Source organism: Ochotona princeps, chromosome 7 (assembly GCF_030435755.1).
Source record: "Ochotona princeps isolate mOchPri1 chromosome 7, mOchPri1.hap1, whole genome shotgun sequence".
In the NCBI taxonomy this organism is placed as follows: domain Eukaryota; kingdom Metazoa; phylum Chordata; class Mammalia; order Lagomorpha; family Ochotonidae; genus Ochotona; species Ochotona princeps.
The window spans coordinates 51,488,818-51,502,826 of NC_080838.1; the positions used below are offsets into that span (position 1 = coordinate 51,488,818).

Sequence of the window (14,009 nt, forward strand, 5' to 3'; positions counted from 1 at the left end):
CAGTTTTCTCAGTCTGAAGGAATAGCTCTGGGGGGGAGGAGGGAGAAGTGGAGGGCTGATAGCGGTTGCAGGCATGTTTAAGCCTCATTTTTTAACAATTTTAGATGGTGTTGTTAGAAATCCCACTTACAAAGAATTACTTTAATGCTGTTTCTATTTCTGAAAACAGTCTTTCTAATGGAAGGAAAAGGAATTAGTAAGTGGATTAAAAAATCAGCAAATTGGGAAATAAGGTTACGAAAGATAAGATCAAGTCAAGTGAGCATTAGAATACAAAGTATTTGGTGTAATTCCCGGCACAGTGCCTGGTGCTTGCTCACGCATTTACTATTTTCAAGTCTTCAGGAGGAGACTGTGATAACTTACAAATCCACATGTCCATGAGGAAAACATTGCCCTGAGGAAGCTCAATTATTTGTCTTTTGTCTCCTCAAGAAACGGTGTTGTGGTAAAACTGTAAATATCCTTGAAATAAAAGGGCAGTGGGTGTCAAGGGCTGCTTCTGTTAGCATGGAAGGAGCGTGTCTGTGGCCAGGTAGAGCAGTGCCTCAGTTACCATGTGCACTTGGTTCCAGCATGCCTGTGGAAACCAAACTCTACAGATGTTCAAGTCTCTTACATAAAATGGCAGTGCTTATATATACATAACCTCAACTGATAACAATTCCTAATATAATAGAAATGCTATATTATTGCATATTGAATTGTTTAGAGAATAATAATAAGGAAAATCATCCTGTGTGTCCAGTACAGACACAATAAGCCTCTCAGTATTTTCAATCTGCAGTAGGTTGAATCTGAAAATGAGGAACCCATATATGTGGAAGGCTGACTACATAAATTCAGGGAAATCATTGCACAAGGATCCAGCCATTCATGCCAGAGTGTAGCACTTGGCTGTTCTGATTGAATCCAGGGATACATGTGGGCCTAAGAAAATGGTGGCTTGCCTTTGAGCACTTCTTCCACATTTTTTTCCTCAGTTGAGCTTTTGATAGCAGGTGAGTTGGATAGGCCCTGAGAGGGATGTGGAGTGCATGTATTTTAGCAAATTTTGGTGAAGACATGTGCTCTGAAAAGCAGCTTTGGCTAAGGTGGGGGATTATCATCCTAAGGAAACTGCCAAAAGATGTTTGTCTTGACAAAAGGGGCATTGCAGCTTCACAAAAGGAGGGTGGGGAGATTCTTTTCTAGCAGTTCTGTGCCTGCTCTAGCAAGCAGAAAATAAAACTCTATTGAAGCCCTAGATCCATTATAAATAGCCCCAAATACACCCCCATGTGACAGAAATTAAATGACTTGTGTGTGACAATATAGCCTTGCTGAAAACTAGCTTTGTGTCCTCAGGCAGATGTGTTAATATCTGTGGCCTGGAGTTTCCTGTCCAGAAAGGAGGCAATCTAAGCACTCATTCTAACCACGTTGCAGGTGTGCCCTGAGCTGCAAAGGCAATTTCCACTCTGAAAGTTTTGTGAAACAGGCACTTTGGTGTGCAAGTTCCCCTCCTGGATAACGTCAAGCAAAAGATGAGAACATCTCAGGCAGGGAATGGAAACTCTTCTCTGGGCGCTTTGTCCTGGAAGTCAGAACCCAGCCAGCATTTACGCGATAATATCTTTGTTGGCTTGAAAAGCCTTTAACATCCTCACTGTTGTTCCACTCCACTGCTGCCTCCTCAACTAGTAATTTCTGCTTTGTGTTCATTTCCATATCACCTGCAATTAATATCTACAGTTTGCATGAACAGTTAGGCGCACACAGGAGTCATGAAGGAGCAAGCACTTCTCTACAGAACCACAGAACAGACGGGTTTTGCTACAACTGTGTTATATACTTCCTTCATACCAATAAAGGACACCTTTACTGATTTAGATACTGTGAGCTTTGTTTTCATAGCGTTAAACCTTCCGCTTTCCCTAAGTCACTCTTTCTATATATACTTGGAAATGTTTCCAATTTCCATGCCACTTCTTTCATCTTGAGAACATACAAAAGGTTCTTGCCATTGTTTCTTCTTTGTTTTTGATCCCGTTATGAATTCCACATCACCGCTTTCCTATTAATCACATCCTTGCACCTCACTGAGTTAATAAATTCTTTTGACACCTCCTGCCCCTCCTTCCCTTGCTACCCCTCCTACAGAGTGTGGTGCCCATCAATATTGCATGCCAGGGGTGTGCTGGGACAGGACAGGGCTGACAACTCCCCATCCCAGCAGGGCATCCTCTTCTCCCTTCTGTTCCAACTGCAGTGATGAGATGAGCCCCCTTTTTGTCCCCTCAAGCACTGGCTGCTGATACCAGACTGGGAGACAGATGTTTCCAATCCTCAACTATATTGCAAGGGCCACTTGAAATGAACTCCACCTTAGTCTCCTTCCTTAAAAGTTCCACACTCGCTTCTCAGTGCTTCTCAAGGCACACTTGTAACTGAAAAGTAGCAAAAGTAGTGCTCAGACCAATTCAACCCTTGATGTTTTCCCTCTGGTAGGAAAAGCGGAGAGAGCAATAAGGTCACTCCCTGTGGCAGATTGAGTGATATTAGCTACATTACAATGAAAGCAAAACCTTGCTGATGTTCTAGGAGAACACACTGGATAAAGGAGGAAATGAAAACCACAGTGATAAAGGAGCTAATAATGCAATCTTAAGCTGATGCCAATAACTTTGGGATCCCAAATAAAAGCACATCTCCAAGTACCCAGATAACTTTAAATTTAATAGAGGAAACTGTTTTCATAGAGAATAGAGATAATATTAAAGGACTGAAAGTAGATAAAACTTGTTTGGGTTTTCTAAATGGGATGAAAGAAATGCCAGAGGTTGGTGAAAGCCTAGGGCAACTTTAGAATGAGAGGGGAAGCTGTGATAGCCGAATGTCTTTAACTCAAAAATGTGCCAAATGATAATTCTGTTCTGGCAGCTGATCATAACTGTTAACTCTGAGAACTCTGAAATGTGACCTTGTTTGTGTTACCAAATTAGCTGTCACTGCTTTGTGGATGCTGAGAGAAGGCACAGGATGCTTAGCCCAGAGACCAAGGATGGTGCATTAGGAGCACTGTGCAGGCTATCATTACGTTTGTGCCAGTTTCCTGGGCTGCAGCTCTGAAAGGGTGATGCAGAGGGTCAGATGACATCTATCTACTTGGTGGTTGAATTCCAGGAAAGGAGCTCTGCACTTAGGGAGCCTGTCTCACAATGAAAGCTGTGTGCCAGAGACAGGCACTCTCTTTTCCAGGGCATTTGCTATGCAAAACTTTCTTGAAAAGACGGGAACACACAGTAACATGAGAAATCCAAAGGCAGTGATTTTCCAACCATATTAAGTAGCTACAGTAGCTATCATTCATTATTACATGAAGATAGGCAATGGATATAAACTAACTTCTAGATTATGTACTAAATAATATATAAAGTATAGATAAGAGCTAGAGAAAAATCAATTTCAAGTGGTCATTGTCATTATAAAGGAATTTGATATTCCCTTGTCATATGCATGTGAATGAAATGGAAAGATGTCGACTGGACAATGCACATTTAATGGATTTAGAATGGGTTCAACTAGATAACTCAAAGTTCCAACATTAGACAAGGGAGAGGTTTTAAGTGATGCCCTTGAATAGGTCCCTGACTGGCCCTATTCTTGTGTTACAATGTCATCAATGATTAGAATGAGAACATAAATGCAGGCATATCAGATTCATGGAGGATGAAAGACTGCAAGGACAGCCAATGTTTGGAGGAAGCACATAGTGTTAAGAAATAGATGGCCTGAAATTTGCCCAGAAATTATGATAGCATTAGAAACCTAAATATAAATTTCTGCTCATGGAAACAGAAGCTATCTTTAAAACCACATAACTATATAGATTAGTCTAAGCACCTCCCATGTTCTACACACTCTGAGAGGTTACCTTAAACAAATTATTTAACTTTGTTAGGGCTTCATGACTTGTTTTATGAAGGAGATGATTAACCATATTATTACCATCTTTCTATCTAACTGAAGTCCGTTAAATAGCATGTATAAGCAATTACTTGATTAAGAATAATACAAAACAGCAATTTTGGAGGCATGAATGTCACAAAATAAAAAAAAATCAATCATCTTCTCCATCTACCTTAGTGTTGAGTTAATTTTCTGATACCTCAATCTTTAATTAGGACTTTGAGATCTGGACAAAAATCCATGTAAATAGGAAAGCAGAGATTTTTTTTTTATTGTTAATTATTTTGCATTATGTGACAGTTTCATAGGCTCTGGGAATCCCCCCCTCCCCCCCCCCCTCCCCCCGGTGGATTCCTCCACCCTGATGCAGTATTACAGTTCAAATTCAATCAAGATTCCCCCATTGCAAACATATACCAAGCACAGAGTCCAGCTACTTATTGTCCAGATTGGTTGAACAGTTTCTTGGGGAGACCCTCTCTGGTCTGAAGTTTGAGCTGGCAGAATATCATCACAGTCAATTAAGAGTCCCAATATAACATCAACAGCAATTTGCAATGTTATGGAGTTGACATGGTTTTGAGTAACCAGTGTATTAAAAAGAAAAAAAAAAATAAATAAATAAATAAAAAAAGGAAAACAAGTCCTAGCCACAACCTATGATTAGCTCATTGACATCTCAATTTAGTTCATATACAATTTAGTTCATATACAATTTAGTTCATATACAATTTAGCTCTATACCTTAAAATGGCCACAAGGCACCATTCAGCTATTTCGTGTCCATTTCATCTTAGTATTTAGCCAGTTGTTGTGTTGAAGTAAAATTTTGCTGATCTTGGCAGATTTTAGGATAATCCAGACCGGCCTGTAACTCCAACAAGATATATGTCAACATTTTAGGTGCAGAACATTTTGTTTTTGGGGGGGGGGGGTGTGCAGGAAAATCCTCAACACCATGGTGAGGAGTAAAACTAATCTTTGTGACCCACCCAGCGAGGCATGAGCCAATCCATGCCAGCTCTTTCCTGTCAGATTTCAAGTTCTACTTTCTGTTGTTTATTTATTTTAGGTTTTTTTTTTTTTTTTTTTTTTTTTTTTTTTTTTTTTTTTTTTTTTTTTTAGTTTGTATGATTGTTTGCTGTGAGGGGTTTTCAAAGCGATCCCGACGGTCATTGCGAGGGAGGGGGGAAAGCAGAGATTTAAGAAAACATCTGGATGTCATGCCTTTCCAGCTGGGCTTCAAAAAAACTGAAGATGTTTGTTCTGTAATAAAGGAGATTGGAAACATAATAACAAGCTCCAAATGCATGAAACCAAGTGATAGAGAAAGCAGGTCAAGGATATGTGGGAGGAAATGTCAGGAGGGCACATGGTGTTGATTCTAAGTCTCAATGATCGGTGAGTTGACCCTGCAGGGTCAGTGCAGTGTGATTCTGGGCGTGTCTGAAGAACTAGCCACATGTCAGCCATGTTATAGAGAGACTCTTGCTTTATGTGAAAAATGACGTTTATTGACTTCTGAGAAATGTTCTAGAGTTCTGTGATTCTATGAGTTCTAAATCCATGCTATTCTAGCAGATGGCATGAATACTCTAGTTGAGAAGGTATTGGTTGTAGTTATTAATAACCTGCCCTTCTTAGTAAGAATTTGGCCAATCCCCTCAACTTTCTCATATCAGTTGAGTGGTTGAGTTAATTTACCCATTTTCCTCTTGATTATAGTCTTGTTTGGGGAAAAATTTAAGGATACTTTTAACAATAATAAAGAATTTGTACACGTAAAAATGTTTCTGCCCTGACTGTTGAGTATGAAGTATAAAAGGAAAGAGATGTCATTATAAATTGATACATACATATAAATTGATACAATTCTGTATTCTTTTTCCTCATATGTAAAAGAGTGAATCTAGTGCACACTTGCTGGAATTATTCCTGAAAGTCATTTGGACTAAGTTTAGCTCTAGGGTGTCCTCGTTTTGAAATTATTTTTTTGAAATATTTTTCAAGGGAGTTCCTAAACCAAGTATCATAAAAAACATGTTAGTTATGTAATGTCGTAAAGACTCTGTTCTTTCTCATTCCACTCTGAAAGTGCTGGTACCTGTATTCAGAAGAAGAAACTAAAGGCAACCCCGTGTCTGAAGGAAGGGGATCAAAGCGACAGTGGCAGATGTACTGTTATCCTAAAGACCTCCATTCTTGTAAGATTAAAGTCCCAAGTATAAGGAGCCTGTCTTCCCATTAAATGGTGCTGCGCTTTCTTGCTTCCCCCACCCAAGAAACGAAAGTTTCAAGAGAAAAATATTTGACCAGTTTGTGCAATTTAAGCAGTCAGAAGGTCATGAGGAGCTAGAGCCTAAATCCTACGGAAATGTCTGATGCGATTCTCTGTCCTCCCACCCAGGCCACCCACAGAGGACTCGCAGACCCTTCTGACCCCAGTGGTGAGCTGTGGACCTCCAGGAGCCCTGCTGACCCGCCCTGTCATCCTTACCATGCACCACTGTGCAGATCCTGACACTGAAGACTGGAAGATTCAGCTCAAGAACCAGGTGGCACAGGGACAGTGGGAGGTGAGCCTCTGCTAGGATAAGGGTGGGGCAAGCATGGAACGTGGGAGCCATCTAGGCAGATGAGCAGGGGCTGCTTTAGCTGAACCTCAAGAAAGAAATGCTTCTGGGTGCTTTGTTATCTGAGTCATAAGCACAACAAAAATGATGGATGAACCTGGGCTACCTCCCAGAGAAAGTACACTTGTGAATTTTTCATCACTTGGAATACACTCACTGCAGACTGGGAAGGGATACATATGAAAGTATAGGAAAGTTGGGCCCGGCAGATATAACATACCTATTGGGCCCGGCGCCGTGGCCTAGCGGCTGAAGTTCTCACCTCGAACGTGCCGGGATCCCATATAGGCACCAGTTCTAATCCCGGCAGCTCCACTTCCTATCCAGCTCCCTGCCTGTGGCCTGGGAACTGCAGTCAAGGACAGCCCAAAGCCTTGGGACCCTGCACCCATATGGGAGACCTGGAGAAGGTTCTTGGGTCCTGGCTTCGGATCAGCGCAGCACCGGCTGTTGCAGTCACTTGGGGAGTGAATCATTGGACGGAAGATCTTCCTCTCTGTCTCTCCTCTCTGTATATCTGACTTTGTAATAAAAATAAATAAATAAATCTTTAAAAAAAAGAAAGTATACGAAAGTACATGAAAAGTTTGTGTCACTAGAATTGGAGTTTCTTTTAAACTAGTTATTTGAACTTATCAGAGAGAGTACTCCCATCTACTGATTGACTCCCCAAATGCCCACTTTGGGGAAGGGCAAAGTCAGGAGCCAGGCACTGAATTCAGTGATACATGTGATGGTTGCAGAAACACAACTAATTGAGCCAACATTGCTACTTCCCAGGGTCCCCAGGAGCCAGGTGTCAAACATTTGGATGTAGCATGTGGATGCCCTGATAGCTTCCCAACCAGGCCTATGGATGCAAATCTGTGCATATCGAGGGACTTAGGATGTTTGTCAAAAATGGAACAAACTATAGCACATATTTTCCACTGTATGTATTTAACAAAGAAAATGATCAGATGCAAGTGTTGTTTGCTTGTTATGATCATTTAGCTCCTCTGCACAACACAGTTTCTTCTCATGGATTCACATACTGAAGAGCCTCACAGGTGTTTTTAATGTACAAGTAGAAAAGCAATGCCCCTGGGTCAGCAAATGTTAGGAACTTTGTGTACCTGGTGTACAGCTCTGCTAAGCAACCTGGGAAAACAGCAAGGGTGTTTTCTCCAAAGAGACACAAGAATAAAGAAAGCCTATACCATCCTGACTCCCTGTGGCTGTTTCCATGGTAGCTTTTTAAAAGACCATGTCTAAAGCAATCACTTTCCTTATGTCAGAACTCTTGGGACAAAGATTTGACCTGGGAATTAAAGTGTCACTTCCAATGCCTGCATCTCATATGACAACGCCTGGCTTTCAGTCCTGGCTCCGTTCCCTATTCCAGCTTGCTGATACTGTGCACCCTTGGAGGCAGCAGATGAGGGTTCAAGTGTTTGAGTTCCTGCCAGCTGAGTGGGAAATTCGAAATGAATTCCCAAGTTACTTGGCCCCACCCTAGCTAACACAGGCCTTTGGACATAAACCAGTGTTGAGAGGTTTCTGTTCTCTAGTCCGTCCAGAATCCTGTCTCTCTCTCTGCTTTCCAAATAAATAAAATATGTAAGTAAATGAGTTAAGGCCCTTTGCTGAACACCTATATGTTATCATGGATCAAAACACTATCAAATAATTAACAAAACTATGACATAAATTTACATTTAAATATAATTCAGCAATTTTATAAAACATGAAATTTTCCAGAGTTTATGTTGCATATTTTATGGTTACTTATGATATTTTATGATATATTTATTTAGGGAAAGATATTTTTGGAAAAGACACACATGAAAAGCCCAGCGTGTAATATTTGAAGAACACTTACTATTCCCTTTAGGAGAGTGTCAGGACAGCTCTGGGAGGAACTGGAGTTTCTCATCTATAGATGTCCTCTACTCTCACCCATGTGAGGAATCATTTCTTGCCAACTTAAAGCCAGGATTGGTGCTGCAGGGATGTGTTTTTGTGTTAAGACTATGTTTATCCAGCTCTAACTTTAGTCCCATTTGACTCTCAAACGACTTATCTGCAAAACATCCCCAAATCTTAATCTACAGTGATCTTACTTATTTGCATGATTCTCCTACTAATACTCATCCATTTCCAGATTAAAATAATAATAAGAGCAAAAGTAACAGTAATAAAGAGATCAGATGAATAGATCCAAGATGTCTCAACGAAAACTCTTCCATAATTGTGAGTCCTTGAAACATGGGCAAATTTTTGTTGGTCACATTTTCTAGGACACTTGGTGACATGCTGTCCCGTGGCACACTCAGGTTGAGTTTTATCCTGGAAGACATGAGCTTTTCCTGGGTGTTGTTTAGGGGCTCAAAGTCTTAGCTTCCATTTAGGGTATGAGAGAACTCTTCAAAATGGTTGTGGAAAATTAAAATAATATATTTTACTGCAAAAGATTTTAAAACCCTCACATGCCACGGGTACACAAAACATTGACAGAAAATGCATATTACAGAAAAAAGGCATGAATTTACAAATGGTTTATACCAGATTAAACTCATTTAATGCTGTTTGCATGAACATTCTGATGTGCTGTGATAGACTTAGAGGAAGAAATTGTTTCATTAATGTTGTTTAAATTCAACACTTCATCAAAAAAAAATTTATTTGAAAGGCAGAGTTATAGACAGAAAAAGGAGGAAAAGAGAAATCTTCTATCCACTGGTTCTCTCCCCACATAGCTACAACCACCATGTCTGAGCGAGGCATAATCCATGAGCCAAGAGCTTCTTCTGGGTCTCCCATGTGGATTCAGGGATGCAGGCACTTGGGCCATCCTCTGCTACCTTTTCAGGTGCATTAGCAGGAAGCTGGGTGAGGAGTAGAGCAGGTCTTCAACCAGAGCCCATGTGGGATGCTTGTAAAAGAGGCAGCAGCTTTACTCACTATGTCGCATAGCGGAAGACAGTTCTTTAGAAAAGCATGAGAAGTTTCCTGGTTTCCTCAAGCAAAATCTGGATGACCCTTGATCCATGGATGCTATGCTTGAACACTCAGACTACTAATTGTGACCAGAGCCACTTGGATAACTCAAAACTGGGCTTAATTAATCACCATGTTTGAAAAAGTCATCTCTCCCAACTCCTTTTTTTAAATTTTTGACCAAACATTTAGAGTCTAAAAGATTAGATTTCCTAATGGCTTCCATTTAAAATAGCAGGAAAAAGAGTATCTTACAGGTATAGCATTTTCTATATCTTACCTTCCATCGAATTCCTCAACCAGGATTCTTTAGAAAGAGCAATGTATTGCTTTGGAAAGTGCTTTTGGCAGGTGAATTTTAAAAGAACATGGCAGAATAGTATTGCATAAATCCTTAAGGTCTCTAATTCTTTTTCAAAATATATACTTTTAGAGAAAAAATGTATATTATAATGAGAGTATAATAATAATATGCTTTGGGATTAGATAAGAAATTTAGAGTTTGAAGCATAAAATTTTCAGAAACATATACTTGCGTGTACTGACTATAACAGGATATTGATGAATGTATTATAGATTTTTAGGTAGAACCCAGATAGAATCTTGGAAGATCAAAACAAATGCTAAATAAAGTACAGCTAGATAAATAATATTATCAGTGTAAGTGCAACGTTAGGAAGGAAGATCACAAAGAAGAACGGAAAAAACAAGTATACCAATTCCTGAAAAGGAACAAACAGTATGCAAGATAATGCTCAATCCTGAGGACCAGTTTGATGTAAGTGGCCACGTGTCATGGTCCTGGGTGGCAGCCCTGTCCTCACATGCTCAGTCATGGATCTTCCCTTTCACTGTCTTCCCCACTCCAGGACGTGGTGGTAGTTGGAGAGGAAAACTTCACCACCCCTTGCTACATTCAGCTGGATGCAGAGGCCTGCCACATCCTCACAGAGAACCTCAGCACCTACGCCCTGGTCGGACAGTCCACCAACAAGGCAGCAGCGAAACGTCTGAAGCTGGCCATCTTTGGGCCCCTCTGTTGCTCCTCCCTAGAGTACAACATCCGGGTCTACTGTCTGGATGACACACAGGATGCCCTGAAGGTAACTGGCTTCACCTTCCCCCACTCTCTTCTTTCCTTCTCCTGGAGACCCAACTTTGGTGTTGCCCACACCTAGATATGTGTGTGTGTACTTGTGTGTCATGTTGTGTATGCATACGTACATGCACCCAAGTCTGTGAGTACATGTACTTGACCCCAAAGGCATGCAGTATACATAAGAAGGGACATTTCTGTGGAGCCATGCTGATATAGGAGCTGCTTTCTCAATGCTGATTCTTCCCAAGGGCTACTTCTGTTTACTTCCCTTGATTTCTTTTAATGAAAAATTTAGAAGATTTTGGGAATGAGACCCATGGATGGTAAATAATCTGCTTCCACATTTATCTCAGCTGTGTTTTTCCTATAAAAGGAATTGGCATAATTGCTCACATTGTATGTTCCTCTGGTGTGCTACTCCATTTATATGCATTCCCATTCTCTTTATGAGGGTTGTGAGGGAGAGAGTATTTGACAACAGACTGCTGCTTCGCAGAATAAATGAGCTTAATTCCTGGTGCGATTATCGCCATTCGTGTCATCCCAGTTGAAACTTTCAGGAATATTGTAAGTGCCTGCCTATCAGGAAGTTATGATCTGGAAGGGGGAATAAAAGAAATAAGCTAAGGATGAAGAGATAAGTCTGACTGTGAGCAACACCACAGCTGTACACAAAGTTCTATGGAAGTGGGGGAGTGGGAGGCATCTATTATTTTGAGGACAGCTGAAAGGGAATTAACACTGGAAACTTACCCTAATTAGAGTTGCATTGGGGGCTGCCTTAATGAAGAAGCATTTACCAGATTTCGAGATGGTGGAAACAGCATCAAGAAATACAGAAGTGGACAATAAATAACTGATGGAGGCTCATCATTGCAGTAAGCCAGACTACTATAGAAGGGTATTATCAGGTTGGACCTTGACTGTCACAGACAAGGGCTAAGATTGAGGTTATTGAGTCAGTGGAGACTGGGAAGGTCTGCACTGGAAAAATACATGATGGAAATGTGTTAGAAATATTAGTCTGACTCCAGTGGCAAAGCAGAACCAAGGCAAGAGAAACTACCTGCAGGAGCTGGGGTGGTAACAAAGAAGTAAGTGAAGGGAACAGTTGTACATCTTGTACATCTGTATTCTTGTAGTCCTTAAAGGGTCAGGCAATTAGCCATAGATAGGTAGGCCAGAAGATCAAGTCTACACAGCAGTGGTAAATGCACGGGGCAGAAATATCTGTGCTAGAACGTGGCGTGTTGCAGGTTGTTATGACAAAGGACCATTGACCTGGTGACTTAGACAACACACATTGATTTTTTTCGCAGCTGTGGAGGCTGGAAGTCTGCTCTCAGAATGCCAGCTTTGTTGGGCTCTGGTAAGGAGTTGCAGGCTGCCAACTTGTCAGTAGTGCATATGGTAAAGCGAGGAGAACCTTCTGGGGTCACTTTTACCAGTGTCCTATCCATTTCATGAGGGCTCCACCTCCATGACTTCATCTCCTCTCAGACGCCCACGTCCTAATACAATCATATAATATCAAGAGGGTTCCTTCTGATGTTCCCATGCAGAGGGAAGTTGTGAGTGAAGAAGCAGAGTTGTAGCATCCATTGCCCTGGGAAATGGGGGAATGGGAAAGGAAACTACTGCAATCATCTGTGGCTCACAGCAGATGTGATCAACATGATCCCCAGGGAGAGAATAATACCTGGTTCATAGCCGGATATATTTTGGAAAGCCTACAGGATTTGCTGGTATTGAATAAATTCTGTGAGCACACATCTCTAGTGTAAAGCTCAAGGTTATTTTAGAATTTTTCCCAATGTGATACTTCTAAGGCACTGGATTTCAGGATAGAAATCACTCAAAGCTTAGATTCTTCTTAAAGAAAATTGCATTCGTAAGGGAATTGTGGGGTTTGATTAAGTCAAATCTTTTTAACAACTTCAAGAAGAATACTTCTTTTCAAAGAACATAAAGCTGCAGACTCCCATCATATGCAACATGTTTAATACGCATGCATGTGTTTTATATTTGCACGCAAGGTCATACTCAGGAACTCTTGTTCTGTCTTTCCAAATGACACACAGAAATCTATGCAAAAATGTCTTCTTTGGTAGAATACTTTTCATTAGGTGAATTAGTGATTAAGATGTGCAAATGGTCAACTCTGAGGAAAACTGATGCACAACTTTACTCAGTGCATCAACCCAAGAGCTGTTCATATGCGAGTCAACATCTTCCAAGGAAAGATTTATAAATTCTCAGCATCTGGGCATCCGACACTTAGCCTGAAACAAATACAAATAATGGATGAAGCTTTCTTGAACACTGTGGTCTTTTAGTGATGCAGAAACACCAAAATCCTAGCCATAGGTAAATGGTCTAAAAGAGACAATTAGATCAGTCAGATCAATACTGCCTAACATCGAAGCTTGAATCGGAAATATGGGACAGATTAGCTTAAAACTGTGGTTTAGTGCTGAAATTTGCCACTTTGTACTCCCCTGCCTGTGGACGTTCCCTTCCAGCCTCTCTCCTGCTCCTTGCTTCTATGATCATAAAGACCCAGACGCACCGTTGCACACCCCCACCCCTCCAAAATTTCTTCAGCTTCTGGAGACCTACCCACTGTTAACTCCTGTCCTTTGTCGCTCATCCATCAGCAGCTTTCTGTCTTAGTGAGCTGTGTGTGAATCAGTTGGGGTCCTTTCTTAAAAAAAAAAAAAAACTCTCTCCGAGGTCCTGCCCCGAAGAATCTGATTGAACTGGGCTGGGATTCATGATTTTTTCTGAATGCTCCTGATGTAAGCTATTCATGCAGCCGAGGTTAAGAACTTTGATCCTAAACAGTTTCATAGTTTTTGGAACTTAGAGTTTACTATAGACAAAATTTCCTACATCTCCAAAGTCTTTTTTTTTTTTTTTTTTTTTTTTGCTGTCCTTTTTTCACTTGATTCACATTCACTGCCTCTAGGTCTTTCAGGTAGCACTTCAACCCTAGCAACAACCTTAGGGAATGTTTTGCCCTTTGTCTCACCACAAGAAAAAAGGGAAAGCTCCTAAAAACTGCTCCCATACCATGATTTCTTCTGGGTCACCTCTCCATCTCCTAGGCTGGATCTGCCCTGTAGTGGTCATTATCCACTTTAGTTACTTTGCGAAAGTTTCTGTCATCCCCATAGCAGCAGTCCCTGCCTTGTAGTATGCTTTCCACCCACTGGGTTTCCATCAGTGTCTCAAATTCAGTGTCATAGCTTCAATCATTGTTCATTTGCCCTGCTTTATTCCAGAAACCTTTGCATCATTCCACATTACATATACACCAGAGTATATTCTAGTTCTAGATTTCCTCT

The 14,009-nt window shown here is 40.9% G+C and overlaps 1 protein-coding gene across 1 annotated transcript in view; it reads left to right on the top strand.

Annotated features, from left to right (window-relative positions):
• The window catches only part of UNC5C (unc-5 netrin receptor C), a 347,572-nt gene that overhangs the window by 312,332 nt on the left and 21,231 nt on the right, over nt 1-14,009 (top strand). Inside the window, exons 12-13 of the mRNA XM_004590551.4 lie at nt 6,359-6,527; nt 10,433-10,666. Coding sequence (XP_004590608.2) covers nt 6,359-6,527; nt 10,433-10,666 — 403 coding nt within the window. The remainder of the gene's footprint in view (nt 1-6,358; nt 6,528-10,432; nt 10,667-14,009) is intronic.